The following is a 22,113-nucleotide window of genomic DNA, read 5'->3' on the forward strand; positions in this document are numbered from 1 at the left end:
ATACAAATTTCATTGTCCGGAATACTCACTACGTTTATCAACCCCTAGCATTACCAAACTCTAATTAAAAACAGTGTTTATTGTTAACCATTTTATCCATTAATCATATTGATCAATACGAACGTAAAGCAGTTCACACCCCTCATAGACATGCATGAAAAATAATTACATTCTCAACTAACACAATGTGAAAATCGAAAAAAGGAACTAACCTTTCACTGCCGTCTCACACAGTCAACATCTAACTCCTCCACACGTTCGTCGTAGATTTGATTATACCAAACTTCCGTTCTAGCGTCGTGCAAAGGTTCTGGAGGGAAACAATGGTGGGAGATGAAGTGTTAGGACTTTTTAGTGAATGAGTAAAAACAAGAAGGAGATTACAGTAAATATACCTTGAAAGTGAGGGGGAATATAAACCCAACGCAACGACGCCGTTTCAGTTGCTGGGAGGGGGTTTTGAGTCCCTGCAACAACTTCTACTTATACGTGGTGCCTGCAGTTAACAACTCAGCCTCCACCTGACACGTCATCCTGGCAACCTGTTGACAACCGGTCACAGGGGTCGATACGTTAACTAATGTTGATGGTTGAGGACCTGGTTGAAGTTTCTGGATGATAAAGATGCGACATGTCCCAATCTAAAATGCTCAGGGACCGAAAAGGGTATTTACCCAAAAAAAAAATAATTTTACCAACAGCTGGATAGTTCAAGGTTTAAACTCCCACAATGGGCGGTGCTACATTAAATGGATGTTGACTGAAGTCGAATCACAACACCCAACTTGTAGACATTATTTTCGCTGATCAAACTGAACTAAGAAGAAACATATGCAACCAGTCAAAAATAAGGATGATGTGATAAAACATTACAAGTTATCACATCAAAATGCTAAAGTTTAATCCAATCATAATTAATTCATGATTGAGCCTAGTTATATATGCTGTTAAAACTATGTTGAGTCCTTAAAGAAAAAAAGACAATTATTACTTATATCATATGACATAGTTTAATCAAAGTGGGATTGGAGTTTTATACTAGTGATTTGGATAAAAGAAATGTTATTACAAATGAACAATCAACAAAAAGTGATAGATACCATAAGCTGCAATTATATTATATCATATATAACAACTACCGTATCATCTTTGAAGGGAAGCTATATATATGATGATATTAATTGAGATTAAGTTGTAGACTACTATGTATGGCCTAATTATTAGTGAGCTATATTCTAAGGTTCACTTTTGATTTTGAATTAAGTTTTCACTTGCCGGCCTTCTGTTTTTTTTTTTTTTGTCGCCGGCCTTGCCCACTTTCATGTCGTTATTATTCTTTATCCTTCCTTACAATGCAAAACTCTATAATAATAATAATAACAATAATACTAATTAATTAATTAATAATACTACCACCTTTCGAGTGCTATACATTTCTCAAACAAATGGCAGTTTAGAGAGTAAGTAAATACCCTTTTAACTTAAATTGGATGGATGGGATAAGAGAGACTCCAACAAGTTCTCAAACTATTCTTGTATTATTCGCCTCTTAAAGTTTAGGTATTTACGTCATTCCCATATTGAGTTATTATACTTTCTTTCTTATATGAATTTATTTATAGTAAAAGATAAAACTAAACATCAACATTGACACAACTTAGGATACTGTAAATATCTGGATACATTAAATTACACCTCAAAAAAAAAAAAAATAATAAAGCTGGACATAATGCCAGAACAATCAAGGTAGCAAGTAATGCATTGGCTGAAGAGGCTTGCTTAGCTGTTATGTGTTATTATGCTTAAATCTTTGTTGATCATGTTCCTAGCATTAATGAAACCAGTGGTTGTTAAAGAGGTCAAGATACCTAAATAAATTCATGATATTCGGGTATGGAATTTGGATTCTCTAAATTTTAAATTTGTACTTTAGAGGGTAAAGTGTGATTTTCTACCTTTGAATAGTTTCTGTCTCATATTTATTTTTAGTCCCACCTATAAAATAAATGGAGAGATCACACTTTACTCTCTAAAGTGAAATTCAAACTTTAGAGAATCCAAATCCTCGGGTATGGTCCATGTAAGGTATGATAATAAGTAATAACGCATTATCCCTTAATCAGTAGTTACTCAAAATGAAAATAAGTTATGTGATTATGTGATCAGCAGTTACTCAACAGAGAACATAGCAACGTCCCCAAGAAGAAAAAGAAACCCATCTCAAATAGCTGAATAAGGGCAGACCAATGCAAAGCACCCATGCTGCATGAAGTTTGGTTAAAGGCTGATTCCAAAGAATATAAGGTAGACGGTCTAAAATAAAAATGTTAAGTGGCAAATTCTACTATTTGAATTTATAGCCAAAGACATCTATCTCGAATAAGAAAATGATAATGTCACTTTAATTTTGATAATACCACTCCAAACGTTTTTTTACATTGTATATTTGCAAGAATTTATAGAATAAAAAAATGACATTATCAAAATAGGAGTAACAGTATTCATTCATTCTCGAATAACATGGAAAACACTAGAATGCTATTTAGAGACTGAAAATGCAATAATGCCCTACTCTAACAAAAACATTTTGGTTAACAAATAGAAGGGTAGAGGGCATGGAGGATACTGCAGAGAAAGAGAAATATTTTCCCTTGGCTTGATGTAGGGAACCCTTTTATATAATAATAATAATAATAGTAAATATTTCAAGCCAAATAATTGCATTACATGTTAACAACTTGGAATGGTTATCTCCATTATAAAGCTAAATGGACACAATATTGTATTGTAGTGTAGTGAGAGCACAGATTCCTCCTAATTGGAGTAAAACCAGGCCACACAGCAATCTCCATGAAATTCACTTGCGTGCTTCGGCTTTCTTCTGCTCTTTGGCTGAAACAGATTGAATCCTCGGTTCAAAGACTTTGAAATCACAAGAGTTGGCAAAACAAACAGTCATTAGAGCTTACCAGCTTTCTCTTCTTCTCTCTTCTTAGCTGCTTCCGCCCTTTGCTGACGTATAAGAGCTAAACGTTCTGCATACCAAAGATAGAAACATTAATCATATGTATTTTACAATTAAGATTCTCATGATTTCTCCCAGCAAAACATATCTATTTCAGTTAAACTACTGTAGCGTACTCCAATCATCAAAACTTGTACACAAGCAACCATAAACATAAGGGAAAGAGGAACAAGAAAAAAATGTACGGAACTAGAGAAACTATTTCAAGAGCTATAGAGGTACCTAAATCTTTCTTTGATTGTTCTGTTTTTCCTTGCTCTTGCAGCCGCATGTAGCGCTCATGAGCTCTCTGTTTCTCTAGCTCCTCTCTGCAAAAAGGTGGGAAATTTTATATATAAAGAAAACTTCACAACTTTCACCAATATGGAAAAAGCAATTAGACAAATAGAATGTCCAGATCTCCTTTAACAATCTTGCTTTAACAAGAAGCGAATAAAAAATAACAAACCTTTCACGCCTTGAAAGTTCAGTAGTTTTTCCAACCTGCACCGACGGAAAAAAAAGCTAGCATTATATTTACCATGAAATTTATTATAATAAGATGTCAGTGTAAAGATCGAAAGGGAAAGTTGAACTCACATCAACATCTCTAGCTTTCAAGCTCTTAGGCTTTACCAAGTTAGGATTTTCAATCTCAATAATCCCTTGAGTTCCTTTACTCTTCTGCATACATTATATGGCAACAGGACAGTCAATTTCATACTTACGAGGGCATACTGCAGAAGCAAACAAAAGGACACAAAAAAGTGAACAATTCAGGAAAATTTATATAGTAGTAAATTAACTGTGGCTTCTTCTTCTTCAGATTCTTCCCCAGATTCATCCTCAGACACTTCCTTGGGTTCTTCTTCATGCTCAGCTTCTTTCTAATAAAGTCATCAAGAAAATGATCAGGTTAGTAAAATTTGGTTTGCAAAAGATATCAAGAAAATGGAAACAGTTTAATTATAATCATGTACAATTGTACATTGTATTTCTTTAAAAACAAATCACCATAGGTAATCCAAACTGACAAAATTATTCTGTGTAAAGTGAACAAATGATGTGTACTTGAGAGAAAGGAGAAAGAGGGGGTGGGGAAAAGGGTGTAGAAGAAAACCTGTCTAAAAGTTCGAGGCCGGTTTGAGGTACCAGCAACTGCAGTAGTCAAATGAAATATTGAGTTCTCAAAAGTATTCTTTATGAAATTAAGAAATATCTCTTCTGTTTCATCTCTTTAAAGGAGGAGAGGAAAGAGGTGTTGGTATCACAATCTATCTTGTTATTTTAAATTTTAAACTTTTAATACAGCTCAGTTTCGCATTTAGAGAATTGGGTTATAACTTAACCAATTGAACAGTGTAGTATATCAATAGAGTATAAATCATAATGGAAGCTTTTGTCTTCTAAAACTTAAAAGGATTTAAGGGCTGATCAAAGAAAATCATTATAGAAGCTTTTCTTTCTGTCATCAATCCTAAAAAGAGAATAAAATTTCTAGGATCTACTACCACTTTCACAAACAAGTTCCTACATGATTTATCAGCCTCACATAGTCACATAAACAATCTAAGCCAAAACCATAATCATGTTTGAAATGCCTAAACAACAATCTAAATCAGTTCTCCCCAGCATAGTCAAATTTTGAAATGGTTAACAAATCTTGGAGGGAAAACCAAAATTCTATTAACAAACCTGGCAGTTCTATTTCCTTATGTGTTAAAACTCACAAACAAGACAGACATATCTTTTAAGTGATAGACTTATATAACATCTAGCAACTAGGCAATGTCGCCTTCATGGTAGCCCATATAGAAACCAACCACAATCATAGGCCAAAAAAGTGATAATCTCAGCAACACTACATAATCATTAATTTTCCATTTTCATCACAAATTATAATATTTTTCATATTCATCCAGGGTCCTAACTGATGCTTATTTCATCTATAGTGCAGCACTGCAGCTTGTAGCTTCAGATAAAAGAATTAACAGCATAAACCAACTATGAACGCTAATTTGAATTTCATTCAACATAACAGTATATTCATTAATTATCAAACTTCACAGTCTATCCAGATCTAACTACAAAACGTCCACATAAAAACAACACACGCTTGCTTCAATTTTATTGAATCAATAAACCAGCTACATAAAAACTTAGCTCAAAATCACAATTTGCAACAAGCTGAATAGAATTTCACTGATTTTGAGAAGAAACGACAACACCACCAACAACGGGAATCAGATGGAAAAGAATAAAAGGGTTTGAGAATTGTGCTTACGGAGATCTTCCGGCGTGGAGAACTGGCGGCGACCGGTGGGCTTGCTCTTGTATTTTCCCCTTCCCATCGCAGTTCCAATTCAATAATACCAATCACTCACACACTACGATCAGATTAGAATAATGCTACTCTTCTGCAGCAATCGTTTATGATCAAATAGAATAGAATGCTCAAACCAAAAAGGTGATGCGCTTTCTTTCACTTTATTCCAAATTCCAATCTTTTCTTCTTTTTTTTAATTGTCAAAAACCCTAGTTGCGTTTACTCCATTACAAATTTTGATGAATCCAATTCGGAATCTGTATTTCCAATTTTCAATTTTATTTTATTCTTTTGCAGTTTGCTTCACAAAACTTTTTTATTTATTTTTCGGGGTATTGTTTCTAAACTCAAATGGGCCCAAGAGGCCCAAATTATCTCCAAGGTCCAAGACCTAAAACCTGTTCTTCGTCTTCTACGTCGGTAATTGCAGAGTGAGGAACAGATTTTCTTTTCCCACAGTTCACAGTCCAGAGAATTCAATCTAATCTCAGCTGCAGCAACCACCATTTTAGGTAAACCTCATCATTTGTTTCAATTTGAACTTTTTCTCTCGCTATTTTTTTTCCCAGCTGCTAGAATGAGTTTGGTTGTGCCTTTATGGGTTGCTTGTTGCAAGTTCCGCTTTTTATTTTCAATTCCTGAAATTTATCCATTGTTCTTCTGGAGCTGTATTATTGGTCTTACAGTTCCTAAATTTTAAGGCAAGCCTTATTCGTTTTTTTAGCTCTGTTCGTGGAGAGACATGGTTATCGCTCTTCATTCATTATGCCCAAAACAGAAATGAAAAACAATAGTTGATCTGAATTATTTGTATTAACAATTATTATTATCATTGTTATTTTGTTTTTGGATTTTGGGGGGTGGGGGGGGGGGTTTGGCTTTTGGTGGTGGCAGAATGTTCCAAAATGAAATTCTATTTAGCGTACCAAGTGTTTGATCAAATGTGTGTATGGTGTGTCCGTTGTTGATAAGCTTGGATGTATTGCAAATTGGCAGGAGATGAAGAAGGGAGTGCACCCGCAGAAGCAATGGATAACCTATGTTACACAAACGGGTAGATTGATGCATGTCATGATGACAAAGATACACCCTGTTGGCAAAGTTTACCACTTCCGGGCAAGGCGTCAGATGGCCGAGAGTTTGGGGCAGATTGCCAAGTTCAGGCGTCGTTTTGGGCTAGAAAATCCAGAAACCACTCCAAAAAAATGACGTCCTCAACAAGAAGAGGGAGAGAAGTTTCTTTGCCTCTATATTTAGATGCAAGTTCAAGGAAAATAACATATATACTTGATGATACTCTTAATCTGGCTTTTTGTAGAATTCATTATATATTTATATATCAAGTTAAAACTGCTGAAACATTTCATTTTTCAGTTAATATCAAGTGATGTCGTGAGTAGTGCATTTTATAAGTTATCATGGGGATAGCATACACTGATATTTATTAGCTACCTTTGAGGCCTTTTACTTTACAAGGAAACACACTAAACCCAATAATTGGGATATGAGAAATATAGAATGTTATGACATTTATGGCAGGGGATAAAATTCTTAGCAGCAGAATCTGATTTTAGTCTACTATCTAGTCATATTCAACTTACACCCCAAAGAATCACATTCATTTTTGTGATTACCATAATATGTATTCCCAGCTCATATGTAAATGCTATTTATTCATCTAGTGGCTTTCAATATTTTTAATAATGTCTAAATCAAGATTTGAGCAGACTATGCAGCTTCTGAACCAAATCATCCAAGTAATAGTTTTCGAGCCCCTTGCTGAGTAGGAACTCCCTCCATTTGCCATGGTTCTTTCTCACAACTTGTCCCACTTCACTATCAGTGTCCATTACAGTTATCACAGCCTTGCACACAGCTTGCCTAGTAAATAGTCCATCATCTGCACTTTTCTTAACCTCTACTCCTACTTTCAATTCTTCACTCATTATTCTTGCATTAATAAATTGATCTCCTGCGTGGGGGAGCAGTACCATTTGGCACTCATTTACCATGGCCTCTGTTAATGATCCAGAACCACAATGAGTTACGAAGCAACCCACGGATGGGTGGCGCAAGATCAATTGCTGTTGAACCCAATCTCCATAAACCACCCCTCTTCCTTTTGTTCTCTCAATAAATCCTTCAGGCAAAGCTGACTTCACTGTTTCTGCTCCGGTCGGGGGTCTTAAGGCAGCTAGAAAAGGCATTCCTGTTAGTTCAAAACCCCATAACAGTTCCTCAAATAGGTAGCTACTCAAAATGCATTCACTTCCAAAAGCGCAGAAAATCACTGTTTTCGGTTTGAAACCTCCTAGCCAAGTCACCCATTTTTCTTCTAAATTGGATATTGGTGGGTATGGCAAAACTGGTCCTGCCAGAAACACTTGCTTTCTCATTTGCCTTTCAAGATAATCACAATAAGGACCATCCATTTCTCTGCAAGTTTTGAAAATGACAGCATCACAGCTGGTGAAAGATATAATTTGGCGCTCCATAAATGAAATGCCTTTGCCGTGACTCTTTATAGTGATAGCAGCTACATCTCTTGCTTCATAAGGTTGTAGCCGCATGGCTGATGCAGGAAAGCTTGGTGGAGGGTGTAATAGATCAGTTTCTGTTAGTGACTTTTCATGGAGTTTTCTTTCTGGGCTTATAACATATCCTACAACGGCAGGGCTAGTTGTGCAGTAATTTACAGCCTTAATGCCTAACCGGGATGCCAATGCAGGTAACCAATATGTGAAATCAAAGAATACCATATGGGGTCTAAGCTCTCTGAGAAAATTTTCAATGGCAGGCTCAGTGAGGTCCATTGCTGCCATGAGAAGGGAATACAATGAGAAAGGAAGGTCTGCAGTTGTTTCAGACCCAGGAGGGAGGCCATCGACATCTGGTATGGTTATCGGAATGAAGGAGATGAGATCTGGGTAGAGATTGAAATGTTCCAATTTGGGTATGGTATTTCTAGGCATTAGAAATGAAATCATGTTGCCTCTCTCAGCAAGTTTGTTGGATATGTGAAGGTATGATGTAAGATGGCCTAAGGCAAACCATGGATACACTGCAACATGAAACGAAGTGGTGCCCATTGTTGCCAGAAGGAATCAAGGCCAAGAATGTGATACTTCTGCCAAGTTATGTAGAATAGAGCTCAAACAGTGTGGATTTCACAAGAATGTGATACTTCATGCTCTTCTCATTCTAAAAATTGCCAACGGTTTAGAAAGTCATGTAGTTCGTGAGTGCTATCTCCCGGCAATTCTATAATCAGGTAGGAGTGAGTGCTTTCTACTTTATACTTTCTTCATATTGATTCTCGTTCCCATGACAGAATTCTATTTTAAGGATATACTTAATTATTTGAAAGAAACTCTTTCATACTTACGCCCCATTGAATAATTATAAGTTTGGTCAATGAGGTAATAATACAAGAAGTAAACTTTAAATCTATTCACTTCAAATTTACAAACAGAACGTGTTGGTCAATAACAACAATACTTTTCAAACAATAGGGCAAAGCTGGGGAAGGACGTTTTCAACTTCTCACAAAATCTATTGAATAAAATTGTGCATCATTGCTGTTTATAAGTAAAACCAGCTATTAGGAAGTATTGCTATCAATATTAATCACCGAAATGGCCTAGCTACAGCAAAATAAGCATCTGGATTCACTGACATTAACAACTCTACAACGAAAACATTTCTTGGAAGGGAGAACTTGAGACCTCGTTCAATAATACCTGCTTGAAAAAATCCATGGGAAAGAGTTAGCACATTTGGTAAGCCTTCTAATTGTGTTCTAAAAAGCAACTAGAACTTACTCGGTGAAAGCTTTTTCCCTCCGTATAGCTCCCTCGTTAGAGGATTAGCAGCCCATCGAAAGACGGCCACCCGACTTAGAGGTTGAAAACCAATTACGCTCCCGTCGCTAGAGAAAACCACCTGATTTTCAAGCAATTGCAAGGTCAAGGACAGAATCAAATGTACTATTAAGAGTTTCCAGATACCATTGTCGTGCATCCAGACCAGGTTGATAAACACAGATCAAACATGACGCGTCACATGAATGCAGTTTTTACCCCCACATTAAGGAGACTCAAGCCTCAAGCAGTTCATGAAATTGAAGTTCTCATGACAAGTCATCTGTTAACTTTAAAGATGCACCAAAGAGAAGGCAAGGTTATTTAGAATATTCTGAAGATCTGGAGTACCTGGTAACTATCAATGTCCTCCATGGACTCTACTACATCTGCATCTAAGTTATCTAGAGTGGTATCGAGAGTAGCATCGCCTTCACCTCTTCTCAAGTAGGGCGGCAATTTTCCAATATAGACGCCAATACCATCTTCCTTCCTAATGTCACCGGACCACCCAAGAGCATCCTTTACCTTTTCAACAGCTAATGTGCAAAAATCTTCCAACTATCCATGCAATATAGCCAACAAAAAGAAGCACTCTTCAGACAGAAGTTAAAGGTATGGTAACACGAAAACAAACAATACAGATATGCTAGCACGAACACAAGAAAACAGCCATGGAACATGATGTGGCTGAGAAAGAATTTCAAAGGGTAAAAATATGCAGATTAAAAGCTAAAGCTTATGACATACTTTTTTTATTTGTAAATATCCACCACTGATGCAACTTTTGTTTATTTAAAAAAAAAAGGTAAGGTAAGGCCATTCCATTTCAACAAAATACCTACACTCAAGTTCTATAGCTTTGGATCTGCTAACCAAATCATGATTTTCCTACCCCCAGAGGTAAGTTTATAACCTTTGCACCAGTCACTGTCACAGCATGGCAAGCAAACTCATAACAATGACAAGAAAGTGGCAGAATTCAGACAGCTCAATGCTATAGACTAGTTGATTCTAATAGCATTTAATATGACAAGCCTTTTTCTAATAGCATTCATTGTTGTTTGCAGATAGCAAGAAAATTGAGCTTATAAATTGAAATGAACAAGAAAATGAAATCTGCATTCCCAAACAACACATAAATTGAGCATATAAATTGTTTCTGAATATTTTCTACATAATAAGCAAATAATAGAAGGGGGGAAAAGAATAAACTGCATACCTTTGTTGCATCCGAACTGCCATGCATTACAACATTGATTTCAGATGATGACGGAGATCTATGATCTACAAGGTGTTTCTTTTCCTTGAACAAATGAGGCAAACATAATTGACCCAGAGCAGTGACTGCAAAAAGAAATATACCACTTGCAAGGGAGACTGACAACAGTTTTGATAAAGACAAGCCCCCCTACCAATTAAAATGATAAAAAAAACAGGTAAGTGCTACCTCAGTGGAGTCATATGAAGGAAATATAAGATGAAAATATTACTCTTCAAGCAACAAACACAGACACTTGACTACCTTCTTATTAGACACACTGGCAACATTGGCTGCCACACTACAGGATAATTGCTTATCAACTAGTGAATAAGGATCCACATAATACATATCTAGCACTTCTGCCAATCGAACCTGCAATATTGTGAAATTTGGAGCAAAATGAACATCAATTGTACACATGATATTGATAACATAGTTGTCACATAATTTCAGGTAAGCCTATGCAGCAATACGTTCAATAACCAATAATTAAAATCATGTATATATATAAACATAAAGCCATCATAATTGAAGTTAACAAACCGCCATACACATTATCATTGGGTTAAGAGCCTGATCTGTTTAGAAAGTTGTCTGTAACTCTCCAGGTTGTTTCTCAGCCTCACCCTCAGTCTTCATTAATATTTTATCAACCCTTACACTTTGCACGTTTTTGTTAGTTTGCTTTCCTGATCATCTTTTTTCTTCCTGACTGGGTTTGCACTATAATATTTTTAACCAGAAAATTTAGAGGAAGTCATAATTGTGTGTTTTAATGGTTTTGCATGAATTATTTAACACAAAAGAAAAATATTACTTTTCTTTGGTCAAGTTAATCACTGATTAGTGTGCTCAATTGCCCCTTCTTATGTAGTAAAGTAAGAGTATCATTTGACACTTTAGCAACTAGAAGCAATGAGGCCATCCAATACTCATGAACAAGAACATTGACCCCAGTGTCTCACCATGTTCTCTTCCTTATATTTATTTAACATAAAACTGAGAACAAAAAAATAAATTCCACCACTAAAACTCCAAAAGGCATTCAATGCAAAAGGTAAAACAGAAAATTGAGAACAAAAAAATTAATTCCACCGCCAAAACTCCAAAAGGCATTCAATGCAAAAGGTAAAGATAAAGTACCATTTGAGAGTGGGTCAAAAGAGCTTCCCACCTATTATCTGCAGACTTCTTCCAGCCATGAATTTTTGCATCTCCCATTATATTGGCATCAATCTCTAATCGATATGTAGGTACATACTCGCTTGCCCAAGCACTGAAATGAGAACCACCAATTTTTTCTAATTTCTCGTAACACGATGGCTTCCACCAGCGATGCATTGATTTTGTTTTCAAAGGCTTATCACTATCCTTCATTAAATTATATTTATCCAATAGACTCCTAGCATTTTCAACTATCTCATCTTCAAATAATTTGTACAAGAAGACCGAAGAATCATTTGATTGTATCCTTTTAGACTTCTTAAACCAGGGAAAGAAACTGCTTCTATTACCACTATTTAGATTATTTAGAAATTCTTGTTGAGTGTTTTGAAGAGCAGCAATGCAAACAGCTTCTGCAAGCTTGGAGATAAGAGATTCATCAGATGAGCCAAGGGCAAAAGATGCAGAAACCTGCTTATATGAAATGCATAAAAACAACTGAATGTATCAGTATCAGGGCCACCTGCAGGACAGACATTTTAATATGCCATTACAATTTACAAAAAACAATGGAGAAAATAAAATCTCATTTTCAAAAGAAAGTAAAGGTAAGCAACATACCTCTCTCGGGGCTTCAAGATCCCCCATGTTCCGTTCTTCTCCTGGTTCAAAGACAATCAGCTCAAAGTTCCAAAGCTGCTGCAGAACCACTTGCCTAAAGGTCATAGCAAGTATATCTCTGGATGCATTGCTAGAAAAAATATCTCTCGAGATAGTCTTCTTGAGCTTAGCCGCCTTTTCTTTAACTTTCTTAGCAGGTAAGAACTGTCAAGACAACAGGCTTTAAAGATCTAAACCTCAAATTGCATTTCTATAAGTTTCATCTAGAAATTAGCAACATACTTAACACCAAAATGTTTCCAAAACAGGACCACCAAAGGCATCCTAAAATTCCAGTCAGACCTAGTGCATGGTTCAATATACACAAATGCAATACATAAACACTCCCTTAATATGTTAATATCATTGTTCCATCAATACAAAGCATACCATGTTTTCAGCTCCAACACTTTCACTTTACCAAGCAACTTAGATACAAGAAAAACATTAACTATTAAGCAATGAAACCTATATAGTTACATTTTTCAGTGGAATTTGAGCATTTTGTTGAACATAACCACACCCCAAAAATATAATACTCATTGTTGTTGCTATTAACAGAGTTTCGTTTAAACAAGGGAAATTGAATTGAACTAACCAATCGGGTAGAGACAGTGCTTCTCTCGCCGGAAGGACCAGGATTCATGGTTTCGACGACCATGGCATCCATGTCGGCGTTGACATGCTCGTCGGCGACTTCGCCGCCGTCAGCGGCGGCCGCAGTTAAGGCCTGGTTGAAATCGACGGTTCCAAGGAGGGTGAGCTGGGCGAGGTCATTCTCATAGGTCCTGAGGCAGGGGAGGTCGTTGCCGTCATAGTCGGCAATGGCTTCAAGCAATTCTTGCTCAGTGTGGAAAATGCCGTTGGAAGAAGAAGAAGAACAGGAGATGGCAAAGTTGGAGTCTTTGGTGGTTGTGTCGGCGAGGTGCAGTGTTGTTGGAGAGAATTTGGTGCTGGGGAGAAGGGGAACAAGAGGGGTGAACAGTGAGGTGCTTGCCACTGTAACCATTTCTGACACAATTGAGGTTTCTTTCGGTGTTTCCCAACGTTAACCAAAACGAAGGCTACCTTTTTTTTGTGTGTTCTTAAACGAAGCCTAGTTTGGATTGGGCCAAACAAAATGTTTGGGCCATATAAGTCTAACTTGTTGGGCTTTATTGAAAGTTATAATATTTTTATGAAAAAAGGACTGAATGAACATTTTCCCTTTTCAGCCTTCCAAGTTCCAACTTCCAACGCAGTTGCGCAATACTCGAACTCGTGTTACTGTGTTAGTGTACTAACCTCCGTTCACCGTTCGCCAACTTCCAAATCATATTATTACTTAAAACTTTAAAAACTTTAAGAGTAAACTACCATTTCTACCCATGAAAGTTCAAAACGCTGACAAATATATCCACAAGAGACGGAAACTACCAAATATAGCCATCAATCATGAGTTTCGTGGGACGAAACTAACCAATCCATATTCCAACGTTGACTCCGTCAGTAACACTCCCTACGTGGCACTTCACGGCGTAACATGGTTTGGGGGCTGCAGACGTGGATATTATAATTACAATTAGTTTAAAAAAATGAAATTTGAATTTTTTTTTAAAAAAAAAGGGAAATTAGAAATGAACAGTTAGGAAAGGTTTTTATCTTCGTGCGTTTCAGAAAACAAAGGGTAGAGTCCTAGGAAGAAACTATTCATCTTCTACACTCAAAGAAAAACTCCCAGGCCGACGATAATCTCCGTATTGAAGAGAGGGTGCTTGTTGGTGTGGATCGTTTCAGCGGGTGGAGTTGCGTGGTGTCATCCATAGGTAAGTAGTAACCGTTGATCTCTATGTCATGGTTTTCTTGTTTTTCGGTGCATGGTTGTGGAAACTGGGTTTTCATTAGGGTGTGCTTGTATTTGCTATAATTTGGTTGTTAATTAGGGAGTGTCTGTTTGCAGATGGCAACTATCCACATTACGTTAGTCATTAGTCACAGAAAAAAATTTGAAAAGGGCGATGATGGCAGACTGGCATACGTTGGGGGTGAGAAAACAAAGATTGAACGAGTGAATGTCGATATCCTAAATAGGTTCTTCATGAATGACTTAGTAAAGGATATAGGGTACACTGATGTGAGCGAGCTTTACTGGCTTGAACCTGGGAAGGAGTTGGATGGTGGGTTGAGGTTGCTTAGACTTGACATGGATGTGGTGACTATGTACGAAGCAACCATTGCTAATGGGAGGAGAGTTGAGGTGTTCACTGAGCATCCAGTTAACCTTCCGGAGTTTGCAGAAGAAAACAATGAACATGAACCAGATTTTGAGATTTTAAATGTTACGAAGACCCCAGTCAAGCACAGAACCAAACTGTGTGTTAGGAGACCACCAACCCCAAAGAAGAAGGGAAAGAGAGTAGTGAAAGTCAGTGAGAGTGAAGGAGGTATGCCTGGACCCGATACCCAAACAGAGGATGATGCGGTAGACAAAGATGTCCATCCTACCCCCAACAAACACACAACAACCAAAATTAGGCAGTGACCAACCAAATCTCCCCACACACTCACCAAAAGTAACCTTCGAAGAGCCACCAAGGATAATTCAGACCCCAGATGCACCCACCGAACCCAATTTGTCTCCACATGAGCCGTTGGACAAGACTCCTCCAAACCCTCAACAACCACGTGTGTCAGTTAGAAGTGAAGAAACTGGACACCGAAATCCCGTTTCTGCAGAGTCAGTGACTCTCACAGTTGATAAAGGGCCTGCGGAATCTAATGAGGTTTTCACACAATACATCCCACAACTTTGCCACGAACCAGAGTCTCAGGAGCAGAGCATTCAAAATGAGAATGAAACACCTTGTCAAGAGAGTCAACCTAGCAGTTCACAGCCCGAACCGTCTATAAACCCATATGTGGGTGGTGGTAGTCCAAAGAAGCGGAAAAGACGATCAACAGTCAGGCCTCCTCCATCAGGGCAAACCTTCATACATAACCAGGATCCAAACAAGCATCCTTCAATCTTTATACCTGTGGAGGGTGAAGATATGTCTGAGCCCAGTGCAGGGATGCATTGTTACGAGTCTGAAGAGCTGGATTCTGTTGCAAGTGATGATGAAGACAGTCAGCAAGCAGCATTTCCTCAAGCTAATCCCGATGCTCCAGTAAGGGAGGTAAGGTTGGATGTTGGCATGGAGTTTGAGAATCTGGAGCATTTCAAGAAGGCAGTTAGGAAGTTCAACATCAACCTAGGGCGAAGCATATTCTTCCCATGAGTTGATTCAACTAGGTGCAAGGCCATATGTTATGATGAGGATTGCCCATGGCAGATATATTGTGCAAAACGGTCGTTTCCATTAAGCTTCCAGGTGAAGACCTTTGTCAACAAACATACCTGCAGCAGAGTAAATAAGAACAAATCTGCAGATGGAAAATGGGTTGTAGAGGAGCTTGAGGACAAGATTCGTGACATTCCAGACATGACTCAAAGGCAGGCACATGATTTTTTCAAGAAGGAGTTTGATGTGATTGTCAATGAGAGGAAGATATACCGTGCAATGGTGAAGGCCAAAGAACTAATAGAAGGATCAGAGATAGCTCAGAATGCACTTCTTCGGGATTATGCTAATGAAATAATAAGGATCAACCATGGCTCCACCGTAAGGATTAGCACTGATTATGTCGAAAGGACTGGGCATAAATTCAAAAGGATTTACATATGCTTGGAAGGGTGTAAGAAGGGCTTTTCAGTTGGCTGCAGGCCTTTTATCGGGTTAGATGGTACTTTTCTAAAGGGATACTACCCTGGGCAGTCGTTGACTGCGATCGGGCACGATGCCAATAACCATATATACCCTATATCCTATGCTGTGGTGGAGTGCGAATGCAAGGATAGTTGGAAGTGGTTTCTCGAACTTCTCCAAGAAGACTTAGGGGACGCAGCTATCAATGGAATCAACTTCATGTCAGACATGCAGAAGGTAATGGTCTCAATTCTTATTGTTCGTGTATGTCTTTATAATTAGTGGTTTACAATGTTCTTTAAGTAGTTATTGCTGTCATAAAGGATAATCATATGATTGCTTTGCATTTCCCCACTAGGGCTTCATCCCTGCTATGCGTGAAGTAAACCCAGGAGCTCATCATAGATATTGTGCTATGCACATATGGCAGAACTTCAGAAAACAGTGGGGTGATACAGAGTTGAAGATGGCAATGTGGAGGTGTGCCAAGGCCACAACCTTCCAAGAGTTCAATGCTGTACTAGATCGGATCAGATGGGTTAATCCACATGCTTGGGAGTATCTGAACAGGATCCCTCCAAGTCAATGGAGTAGGTCTGGCTTTAGCGAATACTCAAAGTTTGACAATTACACGAACAACAACTGCGAATCGTTCAATTCTAGGATCAAGAATACGAGAGGGAAGCCTATTATAACTATGCTGGAAGATGTGAGGGTTTACATGATGGGCATAATTGCTAGAAACAAGAAGGCGTTGGTGGGATATAACGGAGTCATCACTCCGGTGCAGCAGAGTAGGCTGGAAAAAGAGAAAAGGGAGAGCAATAAGTGGCGGCCGTTTCTCACTGGAGATGATCCTGAAAATGTGTATGAAGTTCAATGCTTGCCACATAAGGTTATGGTGGACATAGGAAAGAGGACTTGCAGTTGCAGATTTTGGCAACTGACTGGCTTGCCATGCAAGCATGCATGTGCTGCCCTTGCATACCAGAATAGGCGGCCAGAGGAACATGCACACAACTGGCTTTCCATGGGGGCATATAACAGCACATACCAGTTCGTCATCCAACCTGTTCCAAGTCAAGAATACTGGGAGCATGTTGACCTACCACCTGTACTCCCACCAGTATACAAGAAACAGATTGGGAGGCCAAAGTCAAAAAGAGACAAAAAGAACGACGCCCCAAAGAAACCCACCCCAGATCCACATAGGGCACCCATGAAGTATGGCCCCATCACCTGCAAGTATTGCCTAAAGGTAAATCATACTTCATATGTTACATTACTTATGAAATCATGCTCCATGTTTTGTTTCATGCCATATGTTACTGCAGACTGGACATAACAGTCGCAGCTGTTCCAAGAAGAAGGAGGCAATGGCTGGGAGTGCTGGGGGACAAAGTGCAAGTCAACACCCACCTGCTGCGGATGACGAAGAGGAGGCGGCAAGACTAGAGGAGATGTTCTGGGAGGAAACTCTTGAAGCTGTTCAAGCAGCTGAAGCAGCAACAACTCAGCCCCCGCCTGTAACTCTATTGATTTATTTTGCAATCCCATTTTACAAGTTATAAGTTTTATGTCATTATATCACTCATACCTCTCTATCTGAACAGGAGACTACCCCAGTTCGTCAACCCGTTCCTAATCCAGTCAGGTCTCCTTCAATTAGGCCACCCACTGCAAAAAGGCCACCAAAGAAGAAGAAGAATGTGAGGAGACCCCCACCAACTAGTCAGCAACCACGACCTCCTCCGCCTATTGTCAGCCCAATAACACCAACTACTACTAGTCCATCACCCCCAGCCTTTGATGTGCCACCCACTGTGACACCTCAAACTATGCAAGCTGCCTCCCAGGGTACTACTTCAAGGTTCATGGAGTTCATGCCAACTCCCACAGTTAGAGTATCAACCTCAAAGAGGTGGCCGCAGCCAGCCTTCCGTCCACCAGCCAAAAAGGGGTCAACAACTGCACACTTGAAAGAGGGGTCAAGCGGAAGCAGCAACTCCACTCCAATTCCGTGAAGCAATAGTTTTATAAGTTATGTTTTTTTGTAATCCTGTTGGCAGTTTATCGTACAATTGTTGGACATGTCACATACTATGCCTTATTTTGTTTACGTTTTGATAACTCTTAGCAGTATCTTGCACATTTCTATAAGCCAGTTACTACATACTTATCAAGATGTTATGCTTGTCTTTGATGTTATTTTGGACCACAAAGTAAACAAGAATTGCAATTAGTACCAGATAATTTTTGCATGTTACATAACTTATAAGGCTACATCTGACATTAATTGGATACCATGTGTGCACAAATGACATATTTAGAATCGATCATGGGTATTTTTGTCATGATCTTACACTAACAACTAATAAGGATCAAACCCTCCTAAGAATCAGATACACAGTGCACACAACATTACAAACCACAGCCATTGATATCATCAGAAGCCAAAACCTAATTTTGCTAAATTCAGCTTCAAAGCTCCCTAATCTGGTGAGCATCTTCACTTCATCCTCAGCCTCATCAACATCTTCCTGCATCTTTCTTTCCGACAGTTCTCTCCTCAAACCCTTCTACTGCCCTTCGATTTCGTCTACCCATGCAAAGAAGTTGTAGCCCGAGTTCTATCCATGGCAAAAAAAGTAAAATCAGATGCACATTCAACTCCCACAAAACAGGGTGTACAACGGGTTACATTCCAATTGGGACAACGGACGAACCACCTCCCAGGACTCATCGCCATCCCCGACTGTAACAGCGTCACCCCTAACCCACAGAAACATCTGCCATTGAACTTCCTATCATGCACCCGTTTTGAAATTGAGCTTCCAGACACACTACCGCTGCCATTCGAAGGTGGAGTAAAGAGTCTTCGCCTCGACATCGGTATAATTTCGAAGATTATTGTGAATCTAGGGTTCGTGCTTTAGATGAAAGAAGGTTTGAATTTGGAAAATTTTGGGGTTGAGGGTAGATTATAACGGTCAGACATGTCAGCAATCCACATCTGCAGCCCCCCAAGTCATGTCACGCCGTGAAGTGCCACGTAGGGAGTGTTACTGACGGAGTCAACGCCGGAATATGGATTGGTTAATTTTGTCCCATGGAATTCATGATTGATGGCTACATTTGGTAGTTTTCGTCTCTTGTGAGTAGATTTGTCAGCGTTTTCAACTTTCATGGATACAAATGGTAATTTACTCAAACTTTAATTATAAGTTTCGTTAAGACAGTTGGTTTTAAATTATTTCAATAAGACTCAAATATAATAAAAATGAAAAATTACATTGTTATTTTGATGGGGTACACATCCTAAATTCCAAATTAAACAACCATGTTTTCTAACAAAAAGAATTGTGTTAGGAAAACAAATGAGAATTTTGCTCTATGAAAACGAAACTAGTCAACAGGACGGCGTTCCACGAAAGGAGTAACTCCGTTTAGAACAAGAATCCTATCACTAAGAAAGAGTAACTTTCCAAATAAAAAATAGGAATAAAGAAACTAGTACTAAAGAAAGCATATGCGTAATTAACGTTGTTAATAACAATTAATAATAAATAGCATTAAAATGACGTTGTTACGGGAAGAATAATTAACTAGAATTAATTAAGAAAGCATATGTGTAATTAGTTGATGGGCGTCTACTTTTACCTCTACCTACACACTGAAAGAAAGTCAATATAGTTTCCCCTTCTTCAAAATCAATCTCAAATCAAATCTGGGAGAGAGAGGCAATCATGGGGTTCGCCATCACACCCACCACTAATGCAATCCCTGCCTGTTCATCATCATTCAACGCCGTTAACAGAACCACAACCCCTAATTCGGGTTCACTTACACTAACAGATCGCAGCAGCTGCTGGAGGACGAGAATCAAGAGGACTGCATTGCCCCTTGTGGTGTGCGCCGTCGAACGGAGCAACACCAACGGCAGCAACAGCAGCAGCAGCAGTGACGGCGGCGGAAAGACCAAGAAAGGAGGAGGTGTCCCTAATTCGAACTACGTTGTGCCCCTGGAAACGACGTTCCCTCTCACGAACTCGCTGGCTCGCCCTCTCGCCGAGATTCTCAGAGACCTCAACAAGAGAATCCCGGAGAATATCGTCAAACCTCACGATCGCGATCCAACGCTAATCCCGTGGTAGGTGAACCTACTTCCCTACCTAATCTTCCTTTTTTTCTATTATTACTATTAATAAGAAGGTTAGAGAATCATTAAAAATTATTATTTTTAATTAGCAGTTAGTTATTAATATTTAAAAATACGAGTTAAAAGTAAGTATATATAGATTACTGGAAAGAATCTTATTGATGGTTAAAGGTGATGGCAAAAAATAAATTCTGTTTTGTCTTTGAGTATTTGTTATTAATATTATTATCTAATTAATTTAACTTGTGCTATCTCTTTGCAAGGTATCATGCTAATAGGATGTTAAGCTTCTATGCCCCAGGTTTCTTCATGTTTTTGTAAACTCAATAATTTGATATCTCTAATCAAAATGTAAACTTTAAAAGTTAACTCACTCATGTTTACATTGCAGGATGGTGCGGCGAGATACGTGATGTCATATTCTCTGACAATGGCAGTGTTACTGTGGTTTATCGCGTTACTGTGAGAGGATCTGATGGAGAGGTGGGTTGATTCTTCCATTATCTACTCTTATATTTTCTTTTTTAAATTCTGTTAATAGATATTCATGTTTCTTTTTATAATGTTTAGGGATTTAGTAACCTCTAAGCTTGTTGTATGTTGTTTAATTTGTCTCAAGTTTCCATTAAGGTTGCTACTTGCTGGTGGCAAGTTGCAACAGGATCCGGGATTATGAGATACTGTTGTTCATTAGGAATGAAGAGATCAGAAATGAGTACCCTTGAACATCTAGCAGAGCGTGATTTGACGCTAGAAAGAATGCACTGTACAATGCTATGAGTCATAATAGCAAAAGAAATTGCCATAGTACTAAGTGTGTGGAATCAATAATCTTGTGCATGTCTTTGTGATTTCACTCACTTCGTCTTAGTTCTGCTACTTTATGGATTGAGGGGTTCAGAATATGTCTGATCATGTTTTTATTATACTTTTCAAGCCCCTCTTAGGGGTATAGGTTATTTTCTAGAAGAATGTATATCTGTAGAAATGGACAGCTTAATAATGTAAATGGCTATGTTATTTATCAGGTTAACGGGTTGCTGGTTATGCTATTTAGCTTATCAGGTTAAGATTGTACTAGCAAAAAGATACTACTCCTTTATATTACAAACATTTCATACATTTAGAGTGTAATTTGGAGCCTATCTGTTATTGTCCTTCCGAAGTAAAAAGCAAGGTCTTTTGATCAGTATTTAGTTTAGCTGCCTTGTTTTGAATGCATCTGTGTAGACAGTCTCTTTACCAGATAAAAAATTTGCGTATTTCCCTTCTACATTAGCTGTGCATTTGGTAACATCTTCTACAGTGTCTAAGCTGCATTCAATTTCTGTCTTTATAAACAATAACAGGCACATCGTGAGGCAACTGGGACAGTGTCACCAAGTGATGGCCACATTGGCGATGCAGTTGCAGCAGCTGAGGAAATTGCTTTCTGCAAAGCTTGCGCCCGGTTTGGTCTTGGCTTGTATTTGTATCACGAAGATCAACTAGCCAGTATTTAACACACTAAATATATATGTTTTGGTTTATATATATATTGTAGTGCTGGTTTCTTTGAATTGTTGTCAATAGAAGTAGCCAATAAATGCATGTAAGGTATTCTGGAAAACTAATTCAAGATATTTGCTTTGTAAAGACTTTTGAAAGCTGGTGTTAAGGCAATTTTCTTCATTGATATGTTATTTGTGCTTCATGTTTCCTAAGTTAGGTTAACCTTAACTTGATTCATACAGACCGTTACCTGAGTGGCTGAGTGTGAAAATTTTGTCTAAACTTCTAATGCTACTCTGTTTCTCGTTCTCCTCTCAAAAGATCTGACATTAAGTTTTAATTGATCTTGAATTGGTTTTTCACTGTTCTATTCCTCTTGTCACATCTTTCCTCTTTCACCGAACAAGTCCAGCACATTCTCAAATCTCTATAAAACCTTGAATATGAGACGCCCAAAAAG

At 38.3% G+C, this 22,113-nt stretch overlaps 4 protein-coding genes across 4 annotated transcripts; 1 reads left to right on the forward strand and 3 right to left on the reverse strand.

The window, feature by feature from the left end:
• Positions 1–2,632: 2,632 nt before the first annotated feature.
• Positions 2,633–6,126, reverse strand: LOC112782515 (uncharacterized). The gene is made up of 8 exons (XM_025824929.3): positions 5,289–6,126; positions 4,125–4,162; positions 3,811–3,891; positions 3,605–3,688; positions 3,474–3,508; positions 3,248–3,333; positions 2,970–3,035; positions 2,633–2,892 (listed from the first exon to the last, which is right to left on the reverse strand). Exons 1-8 carry the CDS (start codon positions 5,353–5,355, stop codon positions 2,858–2,860), a joined length of 492 nt encoding a protein of 163 aa, XP_025680714.1. The 5' UTR covers positions 5,356–6,126; the 3' UTR covers positions 2,633–2,857.
• A 513-nt stretch (positions 6,127–6,639) lies between these two features.
• On the reverse strand, positions 6,640–8,638 carry LOC112785301 (cyanidin 3-O-galactoside 2''-O-xylosyltransferase FGGT1-like). Its single transcript, XM_025828760.2, has one exon. It carries the CDS (start codon positions 8,417–8,419, stop codon positions 7,043–7,045), a length of 1,377 nt encoding a protein of 458 aa, XP_025684545.1. The 5' UTR covers positions 8,420–8,638; the 3' UTR covers positions 6,640–7,042.
• Positions 8,639–8,750: 112 nt separating this feature from the next.
• LOC112782513 (uncharacterized) lies at positions 8,751–13,338 on the reverse strand. Its single transcript, XM_025824928.3, has 8 exons — positions 12,877–13,338; positions 12,240–12,443; positions 11,598–12,089; positions 10,716–10,826; positions 10,413–10,601; positions 9,542–9,751; positions 9,152–9,272; positions 8,751–9,070 (listed from the first exon to the last, which is right to left on the reverse strand). The coding sequence occupies exons 1-8, from the start codon at positions 13,285–13,287 to the stop codon at positions 8,958–8,960; spliced, it is 1,851 nt and encodes a 616-aa protein (XP_025680713.1). The 5' UTR covers positions 13,288–13,338; the 3' UTR covers positions 8,751–8,957.
• A 5,944-nt stretch (positions 13,339–19,282) lies between these two features.
• Positions 19,283–21,839, forward strand: LOC112783145 (DNA repair RAD52-like protein 2, chloroplastic). Its single transcript, XM_025825939.3, has 4 exons — positions 19,283–20,153; positions 20,426–20,463; positions 20,554–20,645; positions 21,512–21,839. The coding sequence occupies exons 1-4, from the start codon at positions 19,750–19,752 to the stop codon at positions 21,662–21,664; spliced, it is 687 nt and encodes a 228-aa protein (XP_025681724.1). The 5' UTR covers positions 19,283–19,749; the 3' UTR covers positions 21,665–21,839.
• The last annotated feature ends 274 nt before the right edge of the window (positions 21,840–22,113 follow it).

Source organism: Arachis hypogaea, chromosome 20 (genome assembly GCF_003086295.3).
Source record: "Arachis hypogaea cultivar Tifrunner chromosome 20, arahy.Tifrunner.gnm2.J5K5, whole genome shotgun sequence".
Taxonomy (NCBI): Eukaryota; Viridiplantae; Streptophyta; class Magnoliopsida; order Fabales; family Fabaceae; genus Arachis; species Arachis hypogaea.